We start from the raw sequence: 25,829 nt of genomic DNA on the forward strand, positions 1-25,829 counted from the left end.
GGAATCCTTCATTGTAAAACAATTCTTTGCATTATTGGAGTCTCCCTCATGATGATTGCAATCCTTGTGTTATAATGCCCTAAGTCCTCCATCCTTGCAACAAAACTTGATGTTGGCATATTCCACTTGCTAGGTTGAGGTGTTCTATTTCTTTGATTTCTCATCATTCCTTCTTCTTTGGATCTTCTTGTCATACGTGAATTACTTCTCATTGCAGTGTTGTTTTCTTTGATGTTGCAAGTGTGATCTCTCCATGTGATCGAATCTCTTCGACCCCCTTCATTGCTGCAACATCCTCACTTGCTTCCTTTCATATGCTTTACTTCTGGCTTCAACCTGAAAAGAGCACGAATATAAATCAAGAACTATGTAAATAAAGTGCTCCATATTGTCCTAAACCATACCTTCAAACCTTCACTTAGATCTGGAATTGCTGATTTTCACTTGGGAAATGATGTTCTTAGTTCTGATCTCATGTTTGATTTTACCGATTTCAGGTCTAGTTGGGGTTTCTACCAAGTGATAGACAAATTGCTTCCCTTCACAAAGACTACCGTGGATTCTGGGTAGTGAAGGAAGTACTTCCACCTTGGCCGTGGATTTGAGGCAGGGAAGGAAGTTTTCTTCCTTGGCCGTGGATTTCATTGTGCCAGGGAAGACTGCCTAGGACGGCTGGGGATTTGGAGGGTAAAGGGAATTTTGCTAGCATGGCCATGGATTTTGAGAGGTGAGGGAAGATTCTTGAGTTATGCCATGGATTTGGGAGTGTGAGGGAAAGATGCCATGATGGCCGAGGTTTTGAGGGAGTGAGGGAACTTTGCAAGGAAGTCCGTGGATTTGAGGAGGTAAGGGAAGTTTGCTAAGGATGGCCGAGGGTTTTGGAGGGTGAGGGAAGAATGCTAAGATGGCCGTGGATTTGGGCATGTAAAGGAAAATTTCAAGTCACAAATTCATTGTTGCCATTCACCTTCTACACCGAGATTTTCTCACTCCACCTACTTCAAAGCACCTTCGTCCTCATTCATCAAGGCATTTTCATCATTACTCAACAAGATATTGGGATTACTCATTATTGCCTTAAAGCTCTTTAATCATTTGACTTTCACAAGGTGGGGTTCTTTAGCAAGTTAGGGAGAAATACATCCTAGTCCGGGGATTTGAGGCAGGGAATGAAGTTTCTTTCCTTGGCCGTGGATTTGGAGGGGCCAAGGAAAAGTGTGAGGATGGCCGTGAGTTTGGGCTAGTCAAGGAAGAATGTAACGACACCTCTCCAACTCATTGGTTCCGCCAAGTGAAGGATATAAGGGTGACTTGATCTTTCCTTGTCATAACCATTCTAAGTATTAAGTCACCAAATCATATGCTTGACTTATTCCTTGAAAGATTGATTATTTCCCCTTGAAGTCGTGGATTTGTGAAGGTGAAAGGTTAATTAATCACTCCACTTTTAACTTGATTTGAGCATTGAGTCCACACTTTGTCTCATCATGATGCTGATTTTGCCTTTGGTGAAGACTTTATCCTTGAATTTCGTTCCGAAAATCCAAGGAAAACAACTGATACTCAAATTTCATTCCTTCACTCATCTCTCATCTTTGCTCATCGTCCTCTATTGAGATACAAATTTGCTTGAGGATTATCCAATCACCTTGAGCATCCATCACGGAATTCATGTCTTGACTTAGCCATGCGAAGCCTTACTCAATGAAGACCTTGACTCCTATCCAATACTCAAGCACTTTGACAAAAGGAAGCTGAATTTTGCTTGCTCATCCTATTCCAAGACATATAAGTGTCGACTTGATCACATCCTGACAATCAAAGGCATTGCATCTCCTTACAAGCAAAAGGTTAAAGGCTAGAAATTATTGCCAAGCTAGACAACTAAGCTAAAACAACTACCATAGAAAGCAAAAAGTGGGGGTCCCCATTTGCAATGGGGCGATGTGTGAAAACGTCACAACAAGTTGGAGCATTGTAGACTGCGTGGAGACACTGATTGAATATATATCCCAGAACGGACATTTGCAATTTTAGGCATCTAAGGCAGAAGGGAGTTTCCATCTTGAGCTGATTGTGTGTGGCAAGGCTTCTTAATTGCGGGTGATAGACAAGCATTCGTTGCTTAGTCCAGAATGGTCCTTGCAGCATGTGACACCCCCTCTATTTAATTCTCAGAAGGGCAAATTGGCTAGTTCTGTACAATCTCGCCTTTGAAAGTACAAGGAATGATCTAGGCGCAATCCACAAAGTTTGAGGCGAAAGATGACTTTGGAGGCATTTAGTACTTATTGTGTCATCCTCGTAGGCTTAAAGTGACACCATTGGCCTTTAGACCGGCCCAATCTTGCCAAATTCACATCCATCCGTCGCCAAGTTTGCTTAAGCATTCGCTTCCTGGTTGGCTTCCTTGTAGGTTTGATTAATTGTATAGGCAACAAAAAAATTCACTAATTCCATGATTCTGCCAACTAATGCAGCAAGCTTCCAATCGGTGGTATCTCTATTTCTGATCGCATTTACGACCATAGCTGAATCCCCTTTAATTTTAACCCTTGAGATATCCAAACCTATGCAGAATAAGAGTCCAAGACTGAGTGCCCTTAATTTTGCCACTTTGTTGGTATCTTCATCCAACGGGGTGGCCAATTTGCCCACTACCACACCATCTCAGAATTTGAAGATGCACCCTGCACTTGACGGGCTTGAATTCCCTTAGGAGGCTTCGTCAAAGTTCAATTTATACCAACCATGCATCGGTGGTGTCTATACTATGTTTCCTCTGAGATTGGGGGTCTGAGTTCCACCTTTCCTAAAGTAGGAGGGAATCCTAAGCCCATGCCATCTGAAATGAGTCTTGCCATCCCAGTCTACAAATTTGTCATTCTTTGTTGGAAACATTGCCGTTTTGCCTTAGGTTAACTCCACCATTGCCACTTCCACCTTATTCATAAAGGATGTGAACGTGATTTCCTTATCTTGGAAGATTCTTCGATTTTGGTCCTTCCAAATTTCCCATATCAATAACGAGGGGCACAAAATCCACATACATCCAAAAAGTCTGGAACCTATTCTTGTTGGCCAACATTTGAAGAGCCTCAATACATCATTGGGCAATGTAGTGACCCAACCTATCTTTGCACATAACCACCTCCAACATGCTTGCAAGAATGAACAACCTAGTAGCAAATGATTGATCGTTTCTTCTTCTTGTCTGTAGAGTACACATCTTGAGGGTCCTTCATATCCCATCTTCCTAAAACGTTTTGCTGTTAGGATTTTACCTTGAGTTGCAACCTAGGGAAACAACATACATAGTTTATTCCAGTAGAAGTGAATTGGGACCTTTTTCCTCACCTGCATCCTTGTCTTGGCTTTTTGTGTTATAGCCATCTTTTGTGTTGTATTTACCATTATTTGACCTTGCTCATATCAATCTCTCATGGCTATTAGGGAACACAAGGGCTCTCTTGGATAGCCCCTTCTTAAGCCTGTTAATCTCTTCTCTTGGTAGGGGAATGGTAGAAAAGTCTTTCCAAAACCAACCTATCAAGGGGTCATTATTGACAAAGACTACGTAATCTTGGACATGACTTCCCCATAATTGTCTTAGAAATGCCTTAATCACTTCAGCTCTAACCACTTTGTCCAAGCTTGCGTATCCACCCCATGAATCCTCCTAGAAAAGCGTTGAGCTACCATTGTGGATGTCCCAAGTGAGATGGTTTGTGATTATATGTTTGCAACTTAACATAAAATTCCAAACGTTGGATCCTTTGGGGGGGTTGGCAGTTTTGAAGGTCCCAGCTAGATCATTGTTGTCTAAATACTTCACTTGGAGAATCTTCACTCATTTCAGCTGGGGTTCCTGGTACATCCTCCAGACTAGTTTTGCCCGTAAAGCTTTGTTTTGCCAGAGCTGATCCCTGAGCCCCACACCTCCCTAGTCTTTAGGTCTACATACCTTTCCCGGGCTATTAGTGCCACCTTGTCTTTCTCCGCTAGACCCTGCTAGAAGAACTTTCTCATTATCTGAATCATCTGCTGATTTGTGCCCACATTGAGTGGAAGACAAGATAGTAAGTAGATGGGGAGGGCAAAGATTATAGCCTTGAGCATTACAATCCTTCCTACCCATGATAACTAATGACCTTTGTTTGTTGATAGTCTTTTGTCAATTTTGTCTTTCAGCAGGTCCCAAAGTTTAGTTGTTTTTAGATCCTTGTTGAGAAAGAAAACTTCGGATTTAGCCTAGCTTACCTTTTGTCCAGATGTAGTGACATATTGCTTTAGGATCTTCACTATTTTGTAGGCCTCCTTTCTCTTTGCTGTTCCAAAAAGCATTGTGTCATTAGCAAATTGCTGATATGTGATAGCCGTAAGGAGCTTGCAACTTGTAGCCCTTCAATCATGCCAACACCTTGGGAATGTTTGAATGTTCTTGCTAATGCTTCTGCCATAATGATGAAAAGGAAGTGGGACAGTGGATCTTGTTGTGAGGTATTCACATTGCTCCATTGCAAATGGGGACCCCCACTTTTTTTCGCTATCTAGATTTGTTGTCTTAGCCTAGTAGTTGTTGTCGAGTCTTTGCTATTAACCTTTTGCATGTAGCTGCTCAAAAGCTGGCCAAGTCTCTCTCTTTGAGATGAGGTGATGTTCAACTCTCTCTTTGCCTAGCCAAGGCATAATCCCTTCCACGTCTCCTAGTCTTGTCATTAGGTGTCCAAACCCGATCACTCCCATTTTCATTCCTCACCGTCGCCACCGCCATTTTCACTTCTCCTCGCTGCCTTCCATTTCGCTCAATATCCTCCACCCACCTACCTTTCTTTACTCCATCTACCCTTCCTTCCACCCATCCCCATATCCTAACCCACTTCACCTGCATGACCTAACTTCCATCCCACATCCTTAACCTACCCCTACCACTACCTTTACCTTTACCTCCACTACCACTTACCTATACCTCCCCACCCTTCACCTACACTCACAGCTACATCCTCTACCCTCCATCTCACACCCCTTACCCTTCTACTTCCCTTAGCCTACCCTTTCCCTTACCTACCACTCTGCCTCCTACCCCTGTCCTATCCTAACCCACCGTCCACTTCCTACCTTTTCCCTTAACTACCACCTCACACCCCCTTACCCTTTTTATTACTCCTTATACCTCCCACTCCACTTTATTCCCCAACATCTCCTAACTCCTCCCACATCCTAAACCTCCTCACCCCACGTATCTCCTACCTTCATCATCCACACCCTTATGTATCCTTTTCCCCAACATACCATTCCTCTTCTTTCCCCACGTAGCAGCTTCCCTTACCACTTCCCTCACATTCCTCTCACACTTTTTGGGCCCCACTTTAAACTCAAAATAGAGAATCAAATAAGTATTGAAGGACTCTCTGCTGGGCCCCACAAAATCTGAAATGGAGATTTTAAAAGCTTGTTTTAAGGCATAGTATTTCCTTTGACTTCCTTTACCACCGTAGCCTTGATTGGGCCCCACCAAATTCTAAGGTGAAGGAAAAAGTTTTTTAAGACATTTGTTTTTAAAAGGGAGAGCATCCACCTCACCATCCTCATAACATGCCTAAGCCCCTTTAGTCCACGTTGAACCATAAGGCAAGGAGTGGCTCTAAATAGATAGGGAGCTGGCCTTTGAGCAAAGATGTGTCACATAAATAAAACACTGGATATTTAATTCCACATAAGGCAAAATTAGACATAAAAGGGGGTCTTGCCAAGCATTGAAGCCAGTATTGCAGGCCTAAACAAGGATAAATATCTGCCTATCAGATCATAAGAAGAGAAAACAGAAAGCAGAGAAAGATTTGATCAAGCATTAAGGTGAATTTAAATGAATTTCTGAGCAACCTCAGATCTGGAAGCATCATTTGCTGTGATTTCTAAGATATTTTCATTAAATCTCAGCTTGATTTAAGTTAAACTCTTTAATGCAGGTTTGGGATCAGACATATGTTGAGTCTTGAACATGCCTGATTCTGGGCTTTTAATTATCAAATTCTGTTTCTGTTGTTGATGAAATTGTGCTAACATGGTCACTATTAAGTAAAATCTGAGTTTAATAAAGGGCTATGGTATGAGTCAAGGCTGGAAATAAGAATAGTTATCAGATTTTATATTAATTCTCTGATTTCCAGATTCTAATTACCCTTCATTTTTGCTTTCAATGTTGATACTGTAACTCAAGGTGTTGAAATTGTGGGAGATAGAAGGCAGCAACCCCAAATCAAGGGGGATTCGAAAGGTGAAGGCGAGCAAAATTTGATTGATTAAATCCTCAAATACAAATGAAGCTCTGATCACCTATCTAGGAGTGAAGATTTTGTTTATGTAAAGATAAGATTGCTTTGACTCTGTACAAATGAACACAAAATACCGATCAGTCTTGGTAAAGACTACAAATGAAGATAAAATCATCGATTCTCAATCAGAGAATTAATGCTAGAGGATATAGGTGATATGTTGGGCACTTTTTGTCTTGTGCAAACAAAATTCAATAACCTGATTTGTTTGATGAAGGCAATTGAAAGTGTAAATGCCGATTAAGATTATTGAAAGGTTTCTTTGCCTTGATGCAAATACAATCTTTCCTTTGCTCATAGACATGAATAATTGGCATAAGGGCTGGACAGAAGATTGAATCAAGGTAACTGTTGATGAGAGTAGGCTGGAGATAGCCATTTAAGGGGATCGAATTAATGGAGATTTTGATAAAAAGCTTCTGGAGATGGTAAATTTGAGTGATCTCCTCTTGAAAAGCATTTCCTTTGCCTCTGATTTGAGCAATCTTCATGAGAAATTCACTTCATGAACTAGAAGAGGGGAGCGAAGTTCAAGAATTGAGGAAGGAGAGCGAAGTTCAGGAATTGAGGAAGGAGAGCAAATTTATAAGCTTGCTAAGTGGAGCGAATTCTTATTTCATATATTCCTAAGTGAGAGCTAATTTCTTTCATATGCCCGAGAAATGATGTGAGAGTATTTACCTTGAGCCGATCTAATTTTGAGTTGAAATCAACTTCATGTTCAAGCCTACAGGAGCGAACTTCATGAATTGAACAAGGAGAGCGAACTTCCGGTTCAAACCAAGGAGAGCAAATTTATTCCCACACTGCACATTGAGTATAATTTAAAGCACTTGAATGGATGGAATGAAAAATAGTGAACAAGGAAGTGTTAAGTGTCAGTTTGAAATTAGCTTCATGAATTCAAGGGGGGGACGAACTTCATGAATCCAAGGAGTGGAGCGAATTTCCCCTAGGAGCCTTGTTTGAGTGTGTGCTTGAGTGAAGATAACTAAAAAAATCTAAGGATCGAATCGATGCAATAATGAAAGTGAAAGAAGAGCAAGCTCAATTTTAGTTTGAAATTAACTTCATGAATCCAAGTAGGGGAGCGAACTTCATGAATGGAGAGAAGGGAGCAAACTTCATAAATAGAGAGAAGGGAGCAAACTTCATGAATGGAGAGAGGGGAGTGAATTTCCTTGATATTTCAATGCACTCTAAAGATTCACCAAACGTTATTTTGGCACCCAAAACAAAATTCAAATTCGACTAAGAAAAAAAGGCAAGTCGGCCAGCGAGGGAAAACAAACTTAATTTTATTTTCATTAAGACAGGTCGGCCTACATAGGGAGAAACACAACCTTTCCTTTAAGCACCTATAAGAAGAAAATCAAGATCATTCATTCAATCACCAATTCAAAATATTTCTCTCCTACAACAAATCTGATCAGCAGAGCAGCGATTTCAATCATGCATTGGCAGCAAAATTCATCAAATCCAATTAAGAGGGCAACAAAACTCATCAAGAAGAATGCGAATTAACTCAGCAAGGGAGCATATTGAACGAAATTTATCAAGGGATAGCAGCAAACTGCATCACAAAGACAGTGACCTACTCTTATCAACCTGCAAATCACAAAAAATCGGAGATTATATCAAATTAAGAGATTGTATAAGTTATGTATCATGTGTGCTTAATACCTTCTTTTGTTCTATTTTGCAGGAATAACTAATGAAAAGGATGGAGAAACGGACTGGAAGCAGCATCAAGAACACTTCGAAGGCACAAAAGAAGACTCAAAATGCTAGGACTTCAAACATTTCAACAGCTGCAACATGAAGCAACTGCAACAACAAATGGAGTAGGATACCTTCTAAGTTCGCATTCTATCATGATGAAGAGATCAAAGGAGTGCGAAGGAGAAATCATACAATCACCCCAAGGCAAGCAAGCGAGGATGAAGGAAGGACTCAACTACCTCAATGATTCCCATCACCACTACTTTGAGGGAGCTTGAAAGGTTGAATATCAAGAGATATTTCTCAACATCCCTTCATGGTGATGTGAACCAAGTTTACAAGTGCAAGTTGAAGTGGCTTCCTAGTCATCATCCTATTGACGTGTATTTTGTACACTATCAAACACAGAATAAAATACCCAAGGGTACCTTATCCTCTCTTGAGTAAAGCCTTTGATTGCTGAAGATATCGCGAGAAAGGATCAATTAGGATGACTCCAAGGTTCTTCGTTGTAGGATCTCTACGTGTGGATAAGCACCAGTGGTCATTGTAAATGCTGTTTCTTCAAGGGGCCTTACGTTTTCGAGCTGCAGGAACAGAATTTTCCTAAAACTAACAAGTTCTCAAAAAAGATCAAAAGATAGGGTTTGCAAGAGATGAATTCTAATTTAGTCCTAAGAATGACTCAATGTAGGCTAGACTTGGTAAGATTTTACCAATTTCAGTATTGCCAAGGAATTACAACTCTACTGGAATTGATGCGATCTTCTAAGGTGATTAGTGATTTTCAAATCATCAGGAATTACAAATACTACCATAAAGGTACATATCAATAGTTCAATAATGATTGAAGGTTCAAGCAATCCAAATATCTCCAGTTGACCACACAAGGCGTCCTTACAATCAGTAAGAAGCTAGTGGTTTGGAACGTGAATCTCACCAAAGATCAAGCCCAACACTTAGTCCTTCAAACTTAAATACTACTTCGACTAAGAATGATTCAAGAAAGTAAACAACCATGAAAATAGCCACAAGAATTGCAATAAAACACCATAACTTCAATATTTTATTGATCCCAAAGCCAAAATAGACAACAATTGCTTGAAATTCTCTCTTCAATGCTCAATCTTGCTACAAAATAACTTTCTTCTCTCCAAAAGCTCTAATCTTCTAATTTCTAACTATCCAATCTCTAATATCTAATGACAAAATGAAAATGAGTGAGGGTATATATAGCATCCTCAATTACAATGAACGGCCCAGATCAAAAGAAGATCAACGGCTGAGATTTTGACACCTAAACCCTAATTAGGGTTTGTTACAAAAAGTCCCCTTTTTAGTTGAACATTATTAAATGCATAGCCAAATATTTAATTGGCACGAAAATCGAGGGAACATAGACCAATGATAATTAAGATGCCACATCATTCTATAACAACCTCTCTTCTAGAACCTTATTCCCTTTCCAATGTTCCTTCTTAGCATATGCAATGAATCTGGACACAATTCCTTCAATCTGAGCAATAGGAATCTCGGGAAGATTCCTCATTCGCTCCTCCAAGTGTATAACCTGATCAAAGGCCTTGAGAAGAGTTGTATCCCATCCAGGTTCGAGTTCTTTGATCTTTTCAATCAGGAGCATAGTAGTGAATATTAGATCCCCTTGCTCATCTGTGATGATATTCTCATTTTTGCAAAAGATGACCTTGACTCTTTCTTCCAACTCTTGAAGATCCACATCTGTCTCAACTTCGATCCTCCTGCCAAGAATGGTACACAACACTTCAAACACCTTGCCTGAATTGGATGGATGACACCTTCAACTTGATTGCATTTGGTGCTGATGTCCTCGAAAAGAACCTCTTTCATCTGGAGTAGAGTTGACCACTGAAGTAAATTATGAGCTCCTCCATCCATTATCTTTTTTTGTGCTAGGATCTTCCTTGGTGTTTGCCTAATCACTTGCAGAACATGAATGATAACATCTCTAGTGTGAGCGAAAGCGGCCACTGTTATCATTAGGTTGTGGATGATCTCAAGGACTTGGATAGCTCGGTGGATTGTCTGCATCATTCTTGTTGCAAATTCAACGGCTACTGTGTGGGATTTGTCAATCCAAGAGCTCATAAGCTGAACCAAGCTCTTGACTCTTTCTGCCTCGTCAACTGATTCAAGGGGAAGTGCTTGCACAGGAGACACTGCTGGATCCTGACGTCCCAAGGGCTTATTGAGATGGCTAAAGTAGCCTCTCCAAGCACCTCTCTCTCTCTCAAGCTTTCTATTCTTTTCCATTTCTTCCTTAAGCTTGTCTTTAAGTACTTCAAATGAATCGGTTGCCTCATCCAGTGCTTGTTCAGCAGTGAGTGGACCGAGCTCAAATGTTTCTACATCATACTCTTCTGCAAGGATTTCACCTTCATACTTGTCCACTACTGGCGTAGCTATCTACAATTTCCTAGACCCTGTCTCATCTCTGATCACCTTGGACATCTTGGTGGCCTTCCTCTTCTCCGTTGCTTCCTGAGAATTTCCTATAAGGCTCTCTAAGTCAATTACATCATCTTCATCATCAATCACAATCACCCTTGTCAATCTGTCCTTCAACCAATCTGGAATGGCGGATCTTGTCTCTTTAACTTGAATTTCCTTAAGCAATGGTTCGTCTTCTCGGAGAGGAGATGTCACTTCATCATCATTCTTCTCTGCATGTAGCTCATCAACTTGGGGAGATCGACTTGGTGAATCCTGAGGTGCCTTCCCCTTTTCAGGTTTATCATTCTGTACCATTGACTCCGTAGATTCATCAACCTCAGGCACTGTCTTCTCTTGTCCTTCAACTTGACTTGTCCTTTTTTCATGTCGGGATGATGTACCTGATGAACGATCTCGATTGGCCTCTTGCTTCTTCTTGGAGGGTTCCCTTTTCTCAGGTCTTTCTTTCCTCTTCGCGCCTCTAGGATGAGAATTGCCTTCACTTGCTCTTGCTCCTCCTTCTTTTGGTCTTTCCTCCAAAGTAAAATTCATTGATATGTTCTGCTCTCTTAACTTTTGATGTTGTACATCCACCCATCTTCGAGTACATGACAAAATTGGGGCCATCAAAGCTCTCAAGTCTGAAATCTCAGGCTCGTTCCAATCTATCTTCACTGCTTTGTCTTCTCTGTCATAGGATGACTGGAGATGTCTGCCACTGTCTTGAGCTTGATCGGCCATTCTGTAGACTTTGCATTTCCTGATGAAATCTAAAGGTAATCTGGAATGCATCTTTCTTTTCACTTCTAAATCACTTGAGAGATTCATCCAAAAGTCCTCTACCTGAAACTCGTGTTTGTACTTCCTACCAGCTATCTCCTCTATATACCCATGAGGATCAAAATTCTCCCTCAAGGCAAAGAATGTGAATGAATATAAAGCTAACTCCCTCTCTGCATCATCCAAGGCTAGAGCATTAGGACATACCTCAACTGAATTCCCCAATATGATAGGCACAGGAATTCCATTTCCATGCCTGTGTCTGAATGCCTTCGCATAAGCTGCCAACTGCCTAGTCACCTCAAGTAGTACTATCCGGTCTGTCTGATACCTTGGCAACATGTAGGGAGGTGAAGGACACCCATGAACTCTGATATATGTAAACTTTTGAAACTGGATGAACCAAGCACCATACCTCTTTACAAGCTCTTGTGCATCCAGAGATAGTCGAGTGTGAATCCCGCCTTGTAATATCCTAGTGATGTTCATCGTGAAGGTATCATTGACTAACTTGTAGTCACTTCCAGGTGGATGATGCAAATGAACATAAGAGTCATAAACTCTCACTTCTTCGGGTCCTCTTCCGATCACTCCTCTATGAGGTAGTCCTGCATATTCGAAACTCCTGATCAAGGCATATATGATGTATGAGCTCATGTTAAATGACTTGGTAGGCTTTAGTCTTCTTAACTGCACGTCCAGGCAATGTCTAATAATTCTAGCCCAATGAATTGTTCCTTTCCCTTGAACTATTACTTGGATGAAGTAGAACATCCACTTTTCAAAGTAGAAGGCTTGAGGAGCCCCCGTAACTCGATTGAGCAAAGTTATCAAGTCTCTGTAGTCCTCTTGGAAGTCGATGCTATGTGGTGTGTTAGGAATCTTGCTCAGGCGAGGATGACTTTTGAGTAACCAATTCTTATTGATGGTGCTCAAGCAAGTGTCTGGATCATCTTCATACATTGACCTGGCTCCTTCTAGGCTTTTGTAAATCATATCTTTATGCTCTGGAAGATGGAGAGCTTCACTTATGGCCTCCTCTGAAAGGTATGCCAAAGTGTTCCCTTCCCTGGATACGATTGATCTTGATTGTGGGTCATAATGGCGAGCACACTCGATCATCAGCTCATGGCACTGGACTGCTGGAGGGAAACCGGCCGCCTTGATGATGCCACTTTCAATTATTCTCTTTGCAACAGGTGATGGCTTGCCAATGTAAGGGACCTCTCGAAACTTCTTCACACTGAAGTTTCCCAAGTTGGTATCTCCAATATTGCTCCACTTGGACACGAGCTTGGTCTCCAATTCTTCATTCCTTTGATCTTCCTTCATGAGAGCTGGACGACTAGTAGATGCTCCTGCCTTTGGAGTTGCCATCTTGACACCTACACAACATTTCATAATGAGTAATATATTTTGAAGTGTAAAATATAAAGTAGAAAGGAAGATTTAAGATTTTAATTAGGAAACTTCATGATAAATCTTGAGTTATCATTTCCTAATTAACTACATCAAACTTAGGATTTTCAAAACAAAACTCAAATCTTCAATAATGGTGTCAAGGTGATTACGCCATACCTCCACTTGAGAATTAACTCTAAGAAATGATGCAAAAATAAGGTGAATTTTGGCTAGGCAAAATGTAGATTGAAGTCCTCCTTTTAGCAAAATGCGCCTCCTTTAGTCTTCACAAGAATCAATTCCACCATCTCTAGTCTTCAATACTTAAGACAAATTCACTCCAAATAGACCAGCTTTCGCACTTCCTCTTGCTCTCCATTCACGTCCCCATAGGCCGACTTGATGAAATAGGCCAAAAAAAAAAAAAATGAAAAAAGAAGAGGCCGACTTGATAAAATAATAAAAATGATACCTCAAGCACTCCATTTTCAATTTTAATTCAATAGAAATTAATTTTAAATGCCTTAATAATAAAAAAATAGATTTTTAAAGGCTCAAAATTAATTTATTAAATACCAACATGCTCTTTGTTAAATGCCAATTTAATTAATTTTTTCAAATATTTCGAATTTGGCGATTTTGGCATCTAATGTATTTTTAGAGGATATCAACGTTGAAATAAGGTAAAAATAGAGAATGCCAATAACTTCGCCTTGGTCCCTTGGAGAGGGACAGGAGCGAACTTGCAATTTAAGCCTTGCATTCTTCATGTTTTAATCGCCAAAACTTCATCTAGGCATCTAAAATGGCATTTTCAATTGGAGTCTTGAGTTTAATTCACTTGATCTCTATGAGGAAAGAGCCTTTAGGATTTTTCGCCCTGGTCCCTTAGAGAGGGACAGGAGCGATTTTCCACTTTCGGTCTTCAATCCTTCATCTTTTGATTGCCAACTCTCAATACGGGGTAAGTGATGATCTCTTTACTTGTTCCATGCATGCTTAAATTGTTCTTGAAAGGCAAAATAGGCTCTCAAAGATTTTCGCCCTGGTCCTCCAGTGAAGGACAGGAGCGACTTTTGCATTTGGCCTAGGATCATCAAGTTTTTGGAGTCGAATCTTTGTTCACCATGATTTAGAAGACGCTTCCCATCTTTGCACAATCTTTCCTTAGCGTAATCTTGGAGGGAAATTGTTGATTTTGTAAAAATCGCCCTGGTCCTTCAGTGAGGGACAAGAGCGCTTTTGCCAATTGTCATCAAAATTTGCAAATCTTGCATCTCAATTCCACCTCGAAGCACTTTAAACATCATTTCAAACTTGCGCCTTGACCTAGATTTGTCCAAACTTGGAGAGAAAGGCTAGATAATATGTTTTTCGCCCTGGTCCCTTGGAGAGGGACAGGAGCGATTTTGTAAATTCAAGCTTGTTTGTTCTTTGCTAGCCTTCCAAATTATCTTCAATGGGCTAAACATGCCTTCTTCCATTCATTTCAATCACAAAACTTGTTTTGTCCTTGCAAGAAAATTGCACTTTTGGAAAATCGCTTTGGACCTTTGGAGAGGGACAAGAGTGCCTTTTGCCTTCTTGGCATACTTCTTTGTCTTTTAAACCCTCAATCGCGTCTAAGGCATAAAACATTATTTCTCCCTCCCATCCAAGTCAGGTTTTGCCCCAAAATCTCAAACAAAGAGGGGAATCTTGAAAAAACGCCATGGTCCTTCAGTGAAGGACAGGAGCGCCTATTGACATTTGGGTTGATTTACTCCTTTGTGGACCACTCAAATTATATTCAACGGACAAATCATGCTTTCCTTGACCTCTTCAAATCATAAAATCACTTTGATCTTGCAAAAATAGTGCAAATTTGAAATTCAAGCTCCGGTCCTTCAGTGAGGCACAGGAGCGAACTTTGCCATCATGATCAAATCGTTTCACTTTTTCTCACGAAATGTCCTTGCTAGGGAATATTTCATCTTGTTTCACGCTATGAATAAAAGTTAATGTCCAAGAAAGGTCTAAAATTGTGCATATAAAGAATTTCGCTCTGGTCCTTCAGTGAGGGACAGGAGCGAAATTACCCTTCTAGGCAAAAACTCCATCATTTCATTGTCTTCAATCAAGTTTGGATGCTCTATCATGTTCATTTCGTCCTCCGCCATGCCTTTGATGTTCTTTGATGTTTCAATTTGACCAAACAAGGCCAGGAATGACTCAAATAAGTCTTTTCGCCCTGGTCCTTCAGTGAGGGACAGGAGCAAAATTACCTTAATCCTTCAAAATTTATCATTTTCGTGCCTTCAAAATCTCAGAAGCATCAAGTCACGTTCAATTATCCCTCCTGGAGACCCTGCACAAAACAAAATAGAAACGTCAGTGACAAATATGCATTAAATAACATTTTCGCCCTGGTCCCTGAGTGAGGGACAGGAGCGATTTCTCTGTTTCAGTCATCATCTTGCCTCCAAAATTTGATCAAAATTTACCTAGGCAAGAACACACAATTCCATCTTCAAAATGCTAACACTTAGATAAGATTTGAATTTTACCTCAAAAAACCCTGATTAGGCCTAACCTGAGACCTACCTGACTCTCCTGACAGGCACACCTTATCGTCTCAATCTCAATCCTCGGGAGGACACTTAATAACTTTCAAAATTTGACTGGACTCAGCTTGAATAACATCAGAAGAAACCCCTAAGGTTTAGTCCTAGCCCAGATAGACCACTCACTCACTCAAAACCCTAAAAGTAGAGAGAAGAACAGGCAAAACAAAAGTGAAAAAGAGGGGGTCCCCATTCTGATGGGGCGATGTGTGAAATGGTCATAACACATCCCAGTCACTAGCTCCACCAATCAAAGGAATTCCACGTCAGCATATCTAGATCCAATGAACTTGACTCATCCATGATGGCACAAACTTTGGGGCACCTACCCTTATTATCTATTGGTTATGCTAAAGTGTTGTAATTCTTTCATTGGCCAAATTGAGTTTGTTTCAACAAACCCTAATTAGGGTTTTCATTGTAAAATCTCGGCCATTGATCTCAAATTGATCTGAGCCATTGAATTGTATTGAGAGTATTATAAAAGGCTCAAGCTCTTCATTTGTAAGGGTTAATAGTGAATAGAGGAATAGAAGAATAAATAGTTCTAGAAGAATAGAATAGTGAATAGCAATTAGAGTAGAAGTTAGATTAGGAGAAGGCAAAGATTGTTGTCAAACCCTTGTTGTAAAGAACAATTGATTTCATTGAAGTTATGGTGAATTTGATTTGTTGCTTCAACAACTTGCATGATCTTTACTTCTCAATTTGCTTTCTTGCTATTAGATTGAATGGAGGGATTTGTTGAATGCATTTGTGTGGAATCCGTTTAGCCCATACCACTAGCCTCTTGTTGATTGTAAGTTTGCCTTGCGTGGTCAACTGGAATGATATGAACCCAACCTCAAATTGTTATGTGTCCATTGTTTATGCATTAACTTGAATGGTGAGCAATGTTTGATGGTAATGATTTGAACATCTTTGAAATGTCCTTAGAAGAGTGCACTGAGCTTGTGTCAAATTTCTCAAGTTGATGGTGAGACCTCGCCCAGTAGGATTCTATCTGATCATTCACCTATCTTCTTACATTCTAGGTCTTAAAATAGAACTCCCCAACCCTTTATCTTTTGCCCTTTTTTCAATTCAAGTTGGTTTAGGAAAGAAAGCATCACAAGATTGCAATATCAAATGATTTAGTTCCAACGATTCAAGCATTCAACAATTCAACGTAAGTCCCCTTGTGATTCCAGCATAATCACATCAAGCCAACGAGCTTATCCACATGTCGTGACCTGACATTTATGAACCTTGGAGTTGTCTCAAGTGACCCTTAAGCCAATCTTCAGCATTTGAGAAGCTTTGTTCAAGAGAGGATAAGATACTTTTGGGCATTTTATTCTATGTTCGCATGTGCGTAAAAAACACATCAACAAATCCCCCTACCTCAATCCCTTAGAGGCTTTAAAGAAACTTGCTGTAGTGCCATTAACTAGAACAGAGTATCTTGGACTTGAGATGCAGTTAAAGATACAATCTATCCATTGTTTATTAAATCCAAAGGCCTCTAAGTTCATGCATAGAAACCACCAATCCACTTTGTCATAAGCTTTTTTGATATCGAGCTTGATGAGCATGCTTGAACTCTTGTTGCATTGAATGGAGTGAATGGCCTCTTGAGCAATGATGACTCCATCCAAGATTGACCTTCCTGGTACAAACCCAATTTGCTTCTCTGAAATGATGTTTGGTAGGATCTTTTTAAGCCTTTTGCCATCACCTTATATGCTGTATTACAGATTGATATTGGGTGGAAATCATCTAAGGAATTTGCCTTTTCCTTCTTAGGAACCAATGTAATAAAAGTGTTATGTATTTCTTTCAAGATCCTTCTAGACTGTTTGAAGCCTCTAGCGCCTCTGTGAGATCCCTACCCATCGTACTCCAACACTTTTGGAAGAATCCAGCCGGGAAACCATTTGGTTTGAGTGCTGTATCCGGGTGTAGCTAGTCTAGGGAAGCTTTAAATTCCTCTATTGTACAACTCGAAACAAGGGTTTTGTTCTGCTTTGCTAAAGTCAACTTTGGGATGCATCTAATGAATTCTCTCTAAGCTCATAAATCCACACCCTCCAAGGTGTTTAGTAGTCTTGAGAAATAGTTTACTGCTTCCGATATCCCCTCTAGATCCTTGATGAGGGTGCCATCTGCTTTCTTCAACTTTGAGATCTTGTTTAAATCCCCTCTTTGTTTGGTTACACAATGAAAGTACTTGGAGTTTTTGTCCACCTTTGGCCATCCAAGTTTCTCTAGATTTCTGTTTCCAGAATATCTTTTCTTTAGCCAAGACATCCTCATAATTTTTCATTAGCTCTTTTTATTTTTCATAGCTATCCTGGCCCATTCCTTGCATCAAAACATGTTCATATAAGTTTTCAAGATCCTCTTCAAGGGACTTCTTGGTTTAAAAAATGTCTTTAAATTGTTCCTTATTCCATTGGATAGTCTTTTTGTTTAATCAGCTTGAGCTTTGATACAAAACACAAAATATTAGACCATTCAAACCGCCCTTTAGACCACCAAGAGTCTACCAACTAGAAGAAATTATCATTCTTCATCCACATATTCTCGAATTTGAAGGGAGACTTAATTGGTCTTTTGTGCCCGGTTATTGCCAACTTGATTGGGTAATGATTTGAGCCACAGTAGGGAAATATGGAGCTTTCCAAGCCATAAGGGAAGGATGCCAGGTCTCCAAAGAAGAAAAACCTATCTAGTTTTTCAGCAATATGACTGAAGCTTGAACACCTCTTATTCCCAATGAATGAGCCATTCCCCATTTCTATTTCTAGCAAGTTATTCCTTGCCACCCAATTTTGTAAGTCCTTTCGACTTTTTCATCACTTTGTTGAAAAAGCACTTTTACCTTAATAAAATAATATATAGTGTCTTTATGACCACTTCTTAGCACCTTGTCCCTAGTGACACTATCTGGACAACAAATAAAACACCTTTTTAAATAATTAAATATAAGTTGTCATTTAATTTTACTTCATCAACAACTTTAGTATTTAATTATTTAATTAATTTTCCCCTTTAAACCATTCCAAGGTCTCATGGAAAATACTAAAATAGGGCAATTAATTTGCCTTGATAATTCCACTGACTCCTTAAATGCATCGGACTTCAGTCCACAAAAAAATGATGTATCTAAGGATGATGGCCCTCTCCAAGAAGTTTGGAGTGCTCCCCAAATGTCCGATTTTCTCACGGAAAGTATTGTGCATGTCTAGGCTCTAGGAACTGATTACCACTGTCAAATTTCTTTCCGAGAAAATAGATGTTCTCCTAGAAAGCTGGAGTTTCCAAGAATGTTGAATTGGAGTAGAAAAGGGGTCATTACACCACTAATAAACCTTCTTCTGTTGACATACTTCTCTCAATTTAAATCCACATATCTTTGAATATCCATTGAGTGTTAGTCCTTTGAAATATCACCATGATAGCATTTTGTGTACTTGGTGTTAAGATTTTTGTCATTGATGTCAATTTTGGCCAGCTTGATCTCTGAAATTTGATGGTTGTGTTTCAGTTTGATGCTGGACACATGGTATGTCGCTAAGTCTTGTTGCAGCTAGTTTGACTGTGTGATGCTGACACATTGTTCTTTTGTCTGAGGTTGTTTCTTCAGTTAGTTTGACCACATGTGGCATTTTTCAGAACAGTTACACACGCGGCAGTGTTTTTCTCTGTTTATTTTCTGCAACGTCAGGTATAACTGTGCAAGTTCAGAGTTTGGTGTGAGGGCAGTGTTCTCAGAACAGTTACACATGACTGCTGTCTCTGACGACAGTAACAATATTCTCTTCAATTTCAGTAAAAACACCTCTATGCCTCTGTTATTTTCAGATCAGTCTGCAGGTTTAGTTTGCAGGTTTATTCTTGCTTTAATGTTTTGAGAAAGAGGTGTTTGGTGTGTGTAACAGGTGTTACGGGCTCATAAGCCATTATTTATGACATGGTGGTTTCACTCTTATATGGCAGGTCTGCACGAGATATTATTTGTGCCTCCTGTCTCAGTTTAAAAAAAAAATGTTTTAAAATCTGTGTGTGTCAGGTTACATGTTGTTATCATTGGAGAAGACATATTTAGAGGATAAATGTTGAGAAAGTTTTTGTTAAGGTTGAGAATTTTTTGGTGTAAAGGGGTCTTCTTTGATTGTGTTGTGTGGTTTTTGAAGAACTGAAGGAGAATGTTTTATTTTTATGATATGTTCTGATCACGGATTCTTAAAAATTAGTTGTGAAGTTCTAGCTTAAACATGCAGCTTACGGGTTAAGGGAATATCCTTTGTTTTTGACACTATAATCTGATGGCATAATTTTAAGTTGCTGAGTAGAATCGTGTGGTTACTTGAGGCCACGCTAGAATAGAATGTGTGCTGGTCGTGGTTAGTTTGCTGAGTGCAGATTATCATTTGAAGATTCAGAAATTCAGGGCATTCATTTTCTGTGATTTTACAGAGCTTGGTCTGAGGATATCTTCTGATCTGAAAATTTTTAGAAGTCACTGATTTGAAGCTGGCTGTTAAAACATTTATATTTGTGTGCTCACTCAAGTCTACAGATTTGATACTTTCGATGCACTGGAGCTGTCTGATTTTGAGAAGAAAATATCTTCAAATGAAGAAAAAGCTGTATTACTGAATATTAGAACAATCTGAAGGTTTTTGTGCAGTCTCAGATACCTCAATGATAATTTTTTATGTAAGGGAGAATATGTTGCTGTGTTATGTATATTTAGAGTTTTATGCACTGCTGCATAAAACAGTGAGCTCTCATTTGTGTCTCTCATAAAATTTGAAATTTGTTCTGAGTGTGTTAGTTTTTCAGTTTGAGGTTGGAGCCTCTTAAATCTTGAGTTGGTGCTCATTCAACAGTTGGTGCTCTTCTTGTAAATCAGGGTTGGTGCCCGCTTAATTTTAATGGAGTTTAAATGTGCCGTGGTTTTTTATCCGAAAGGGTTTTCCACGAGATAAAAATCTGTGTCTGTCTTTCTTGTTACCAGCCTTTAATCTTTGTTTCAAGTTGTTAATTGTGTTAAAAAACTGATTCACCCCCCCTCTCAGTGTTTTTCGTTTGCTTTTCACTTGGAAGTACCCCTCATATTCCTGAAGACCTTTCTATGTGCAACTCAATGTTCTCATCCAAGACTAGCCATTTAGTGGCTCAGGAATTGCAATGTTAGGGTAATGTCTAGTTTGGTGCAGACCATAGAATACATAAGGCTCCCAATTGCACCAGCATAGTGAAGTGAACTCATCTTCTCCATCTCTGCAGGTGTCAAAGGACACTATTTAGCGGATATCTTAGTTCACACATAAATAGGAACATCCTGTAGTTTACTGTCAAGCACGGTAAAACATTGCAAAACAAACTGAACTAAAGAAACTCAATGTACATCCTTTATCCAACCCAACTATTTTGTTAGCTCTATGTTATCTAATTTATATACCAAGGATGCTCTTGGCATCCCCCAAGTATTTCATTTTAAACTGTAAAGAAAGTTGGGATTTCAAGTTTCTAATCATTTCCTAATCATTACTTAATAACAACATATCATGTACATACAAATTTATAATAATAAAATAATCATTGCTTTGCTTATAATAATCATGATGATTCGACTTAGACCTTATAGACCCTAAACATGTGAATCAAGCTTTTTGTAACACATTTTAGGAGACCGTTTTAAATGGTAGAGGGATTTCATCAACCAACAAACCGGGTTTCCTTACTCATCTCAATGCAGTGCTCTGGTTGTGACATGTAGATCTACTGTAGAACACCATGCAATAATATTGTCTTCAATCCTTTTGTTGATCCTCTAGGTGATAATGTAATAACCCTAGGTTGCAATAAGAGATACAATGATGATTTGAACCATATTAACTAGCTATCCTGCCCCCTTGATCGCTTAGATTTGTATAATTAGCTGATTAAATCAGTTAGCTAAAGATTAGATAGTGTTCAACAATCTGTAACAGATGCAAATAATAACAAGAAATAGAAATTGCACAGAATACTATGCAGGAAATATCCTTGATATACACCAGGTTAGAGATGATACTGACCTTGCAGTGGTAATTCCTTCAAATCATTTGAATTTTGTGAGTACACATATAGGGTTTATAGATATTACTCGGGTCTGGTGAAAACCGATGGTAAAAACTTACAAATGTCCACGATCTGAGTGCCAGCAGACCTATGGCAATCTAATTTCCTTGCCGATATGCACCTGGTAATGAGTATGTTTGAATGTTTGTCTAGATGGAGGTCGTGACTTGCTGTGTATGATGCTACAGGCATAAGGATCATACTTTGCTTCCTTTGTAGGCAATGGTTCAACGCCTAGAATAAATAGCTAAGTGGGTAGTTCTGCAGTAGTATCAACGGGGGGATCACCCTAAGTGCCCGGTGCTAGGAAATTACACCTCTGACCTAGTTAAGGCGGTGCATCCCTCAGATCAGCATGAGATAACTTGCAGGAATCCTTGAATATGCTAACAGAATGGTCCAGTAGACGTTCTTATGGCTCAGCAACACCTGGAGGGAAACAAAACAACAATACTGATGGGTGGCGGCTTGTATAACTTGATGCAATCATCCCAAATCTGGCAGCTCCTTGTAGTTAAGACTTGCTTTAGACCACTCTCAAATAGGGTTTGAGAAAATCTAAGATTTGACAAAAAACTTGAGTAGATAAGGCCAGGGTTGACGTCCTAACTCTGTAGAGTGGTAAAGTATACGTAACCAGAGCCATAGGTACTTAAACTGAGTGTAGCTGCAATGAATTCAAACTAATTTAGGGATTAGAATAACATTAAACATGCTGAAATAAAATTACACCAATCTTGCTAAAATAAAACTAATCCAATCTATTGAAATGAAACTAATCTAATCCCAGAAATTTAGGACTTTGGAATCGATATAAATTTGATATTAAATCATAAGTAACAAAAATAACATTATAAAAATACATGTATTGAAATACAAAGAAAATGAAAGAATATGTGAAAATAACAAGGAGAGAAGTACATAGAAATCAAAATTCTATATTCTTGAGGAAGTCACTCACCACCAATTTGGAAGATTGGGGTTCATGACCTCCCCCTCTAAATTTGAAGATTGTGGGGCAACTAGAAGCAAAGTGTAGTAGCTGAAATGTATGTTTATTCAATAGATTGTGCAACCATTCTTCCCTCCAAGTGAAATAATGGAGATTATATAGATAAAACATCTACAACAAATTAATAAATTATCTAAATTAATAGGATTTACAACAATCCTATCCCAAAAAGTATCTGGTGGATAGCAATCTAATCCCGCCAATATCTCTTAAAACTCCAACAGTATTTATTGTGTTTCTGACAATCTCATACAAAAATGTTAAAATATTTAAATATTATGGTTGTAACAATGAATCACCAATGTCTCTTATGTTTAAATAATCTTTGATATGGTTAGATTATCCAAACAACCATATGATAGGTATCATAGGAGTCTCTATCTTTTATTTGAAAATATTACAATATTTATTTTCAAATATAGACAATATTTGCCTGAAATATCCCCTGCAGTGGTTTGATTGAAAAAAGCAAGGAATATTTGCTAATATTGGCTGTCAAATCTGTGTGTTATGCAATTTTGTGTTTGCGTGTTATGCTGACAGAGTTCTTTCAGTTTGATATGATGGTCATTACACATATATTCCTCATGAATGATCAACTATGAATAACTTCTAACTGATGAGACAAATTATCAAAACAATATGCCTCTAAATTATGGAGGTCTATGCCAATCTAGACATACAAGCATACATCTACAGTTGCTGTCATTACGTCAAACAGTTGGCACAAATACTTCAGGCAAATATAGAATATGAATCCGACCTTATTTCTACTTTCATTTCAAAAAGATGATCCAATAGGCTTTTACAATGTCATTGCCATGATCAATCACTAACATCATAATACTCAAAAATTCTGAAGATTACTGGCAGCCATTGTAGTCTGCATACAACTGAAAAATTACCAAAGCAATGATGTCAAAATGAACCTGATGTAAATCGCCTTGTTGGAGGGTTGATGAAGCAAGCGATAGCTGGTTGAAAGAAGCTTCAACACTGCCAAATCGAACTGTTCTCAATTTTGCCCCTGCTACAGCCAATGGAGGTCTGTTACATTCATGAATGCCAGCTGCAAATCCTCCAAACTCCTTCTAGATTGGTCGTCTTTCCTTCGCCAATGTAGCGCTATTCTTATTGAGGAGTTTTAATGCCAAAAATGTGAGATATGAGCAAATTCAAAGGGATAGGCTGCCTGCCACGATTTTGCCTCAGACTAATAGATCACTGATCCTTCCACAAAAAAACACCTCCAAATTACCTTAAGGTGAATCGCCTAATCTCTCCAAAAATATTGCTGACCTTTGTAGGAAGATTTGGTGTCTTCTTGATGAGATCTGATCAAAATCGTGGGTTATGAAGTGAATTATGAATTTGTCTCAGACCTGCAAATTAACAACAGCAACTCACAAATCTTCTTCAAAAAATGTCCTCTAGTAGAATCGTTTCACTAATCCAATCAAAATTCGTTTTCTATGGCCTTTGATCTGAAAATCTGAATAATGGCATGAATACCCATCCACCATGAAAATGAAGTAACTCAATTAAGCTCAAGTGAAAGGACTGATTTGTCCTTCCCAACCACCATAAACTCGTTATGCACAATGTGGAAGACTGAGTATCTCCCACTCCCAGCTGAAACCCCTCGGAAGGTCTTTCACTCCCTCAGTTATGCTATCTATGGGAGTTTTCGTTCCCAAAGACATAGATCTGCAGAAACCCTTGGCTCCACAAAACCAATCAATTCAAATATCAAACAACCCATGATCAACAATGAGGCTGCCTCCTCTATTTATTCTTTTCCTCACATAGGTCGGCCTCCTTCTAGAAGATCCCTTTATCATAAAATAATATTTAATTGATTCTTTCTAGAAGATTCCCCTTAAATAATAATAATATTATTTAAGTGACTTTACTATTTAATTGCACTTTAGATAATTAAAATTATCATTATGAATATAAAGTGCAACACGTGACATCATACGTGAGAACACATTATCTCACTAAAAATCATATTAAAATAGAATGTGAAGCCACAAGCATCTGCCTAGTCGACCCTCTCATCAACCTTTTGGCCTACGAGGATCAAGTAATAGGCCAAACTTCTCTGCGGACTGATCCTCATGAAAAAGGGGACATTACATTGCCATGGTTGTAATATCCATATAACTGTACTGCTATTTATAAATTGAATTTAGTAATTGCAGCTCAAGATGAACGTTTGACAAGTATCGATATAGGTGTCTCAATTTTTGAGGCTTGGTTTGCTTTTGAGCTTTGTAATGAAGTGAATGCCTGAAGGATTGTAACGATATATAGGTAAAATGTAAAATACTATTGCCCTTCACTACCTAAGTTTTACATACAGAATGTACTTATATAGGAACATGAGACTATATTGATAGTTTGAATCCAGAGAAGTTAATACCCAGGATAAATAAAAAAAAGGTTAATGTCACAAGAGGCCCCAAAGGTCATCATCAGGCTCATGCACAGAATAACATGTGGTCATTTATTATTTGAACATTTCTGTTAATTTCCATGTCTGAATTATTTTGTTGTAAGGATTATGCTACTTCTAAAAATTAATTTCAAAATCATCCTTTTATTTCATCATATCTGTGCTAATTTTTATTGTTCATTTGCTTTATTTTATTGAATACCAAGTATTAGAGATCTTAAAGTTTAACATCTCTCTCTTATTAATCATTTTGCTTACTTGTGTTCATGTTGAGAGATTGTAGCTTGGGCAGGCTCTTAGCACTCGGCCAGATATATTGCCCAATGCTTATTGTCAGGAACTCGCAAAGTTGCAGGTATTCTATTGATTTGCTCTACTTATTTTTTTCCATGTCATCATTTGTTTCTCCATCATTGTTTGACCTATATCTGTGTCTTTGTTGTTGCATCTCTGCTCTAGTTTTATTCAAGTATCAAAGAAAACTCAGAGAGAACACTTTGGATATGCCATTATGTTTGTATTTTGTTCTTATATTTTGAACAATGAAATTATCACTCGCCTTTCTAAAGAACGGGTTTTGTTTCTATTGCTATGGCAAACCAGATCACATAACCTGACATTTTAGGAATAGATTGACTGTTCTTCCGAGAGGAAATAGAAAGGAAAGAAAGTTAAGTGAGGTTTATATTGATGATTGATGATACTGGGGGGTAAGGGGATGACATATTGTTATAATAGTAATAAATTTATTGAATATGGTTGCATAGGTTTATCTCTAGATGAGGGGAACTAGTGACAAATTGTATGGGAAAAAAAGGTTATCTGGGTAAATTTATGGAATTTGAAGATTTGTATCTTTACAAGGTTAATAGTAACTTGAACTGTCCTGTTTCTGATTCTGTTGGATCCCTCCAAAAAATTAAGCAGACAGG

The 25,829-nt window shown here is 38.7% G+C and overlaps 1 protein-coding gene across 4 annotated transcripts in view; it reads left to right on the forward strand.

The window, feature by feature from the left end:
- The window catches only part of LOC131067345 (uncharacterized), a 163,043-nt gene that overhangs the window by 57,857 nt on the left and 79,357 nt on the right, over positions 1 to 25,829 (forward strand). For all 4 annotated transcript variants that reach the window (XM_058002312.2, XM_058002311.2, XM_058002310.2 and 1 more), the window contains exon 6: positions 25,181 to 25,252. In XM_058002312.2, the coding sequence (XP_057858295.2) occupies positions 25,181 to 25,252 (72 nt within the window). The remainder of the gene's footprint in view (positions 1 to 25,180; positions 25,253 to 25,829) is intronic.

Source organism: Cryptomeria japonica, chromosome 5 (assembly GCF_030272615.1).
Source record: "Cryptomeria japonica chromosome 5, Sugi_1.0, whole genome shotgun sequence".
NCBI classification, from domain to species: domain Eukaryota; kingdom Viridiplantae; phylum Streptophyta; class Pinopsida; order Cupressales; family Cupressaceae; genus Cryptomeria; species Cryptomeria japonica.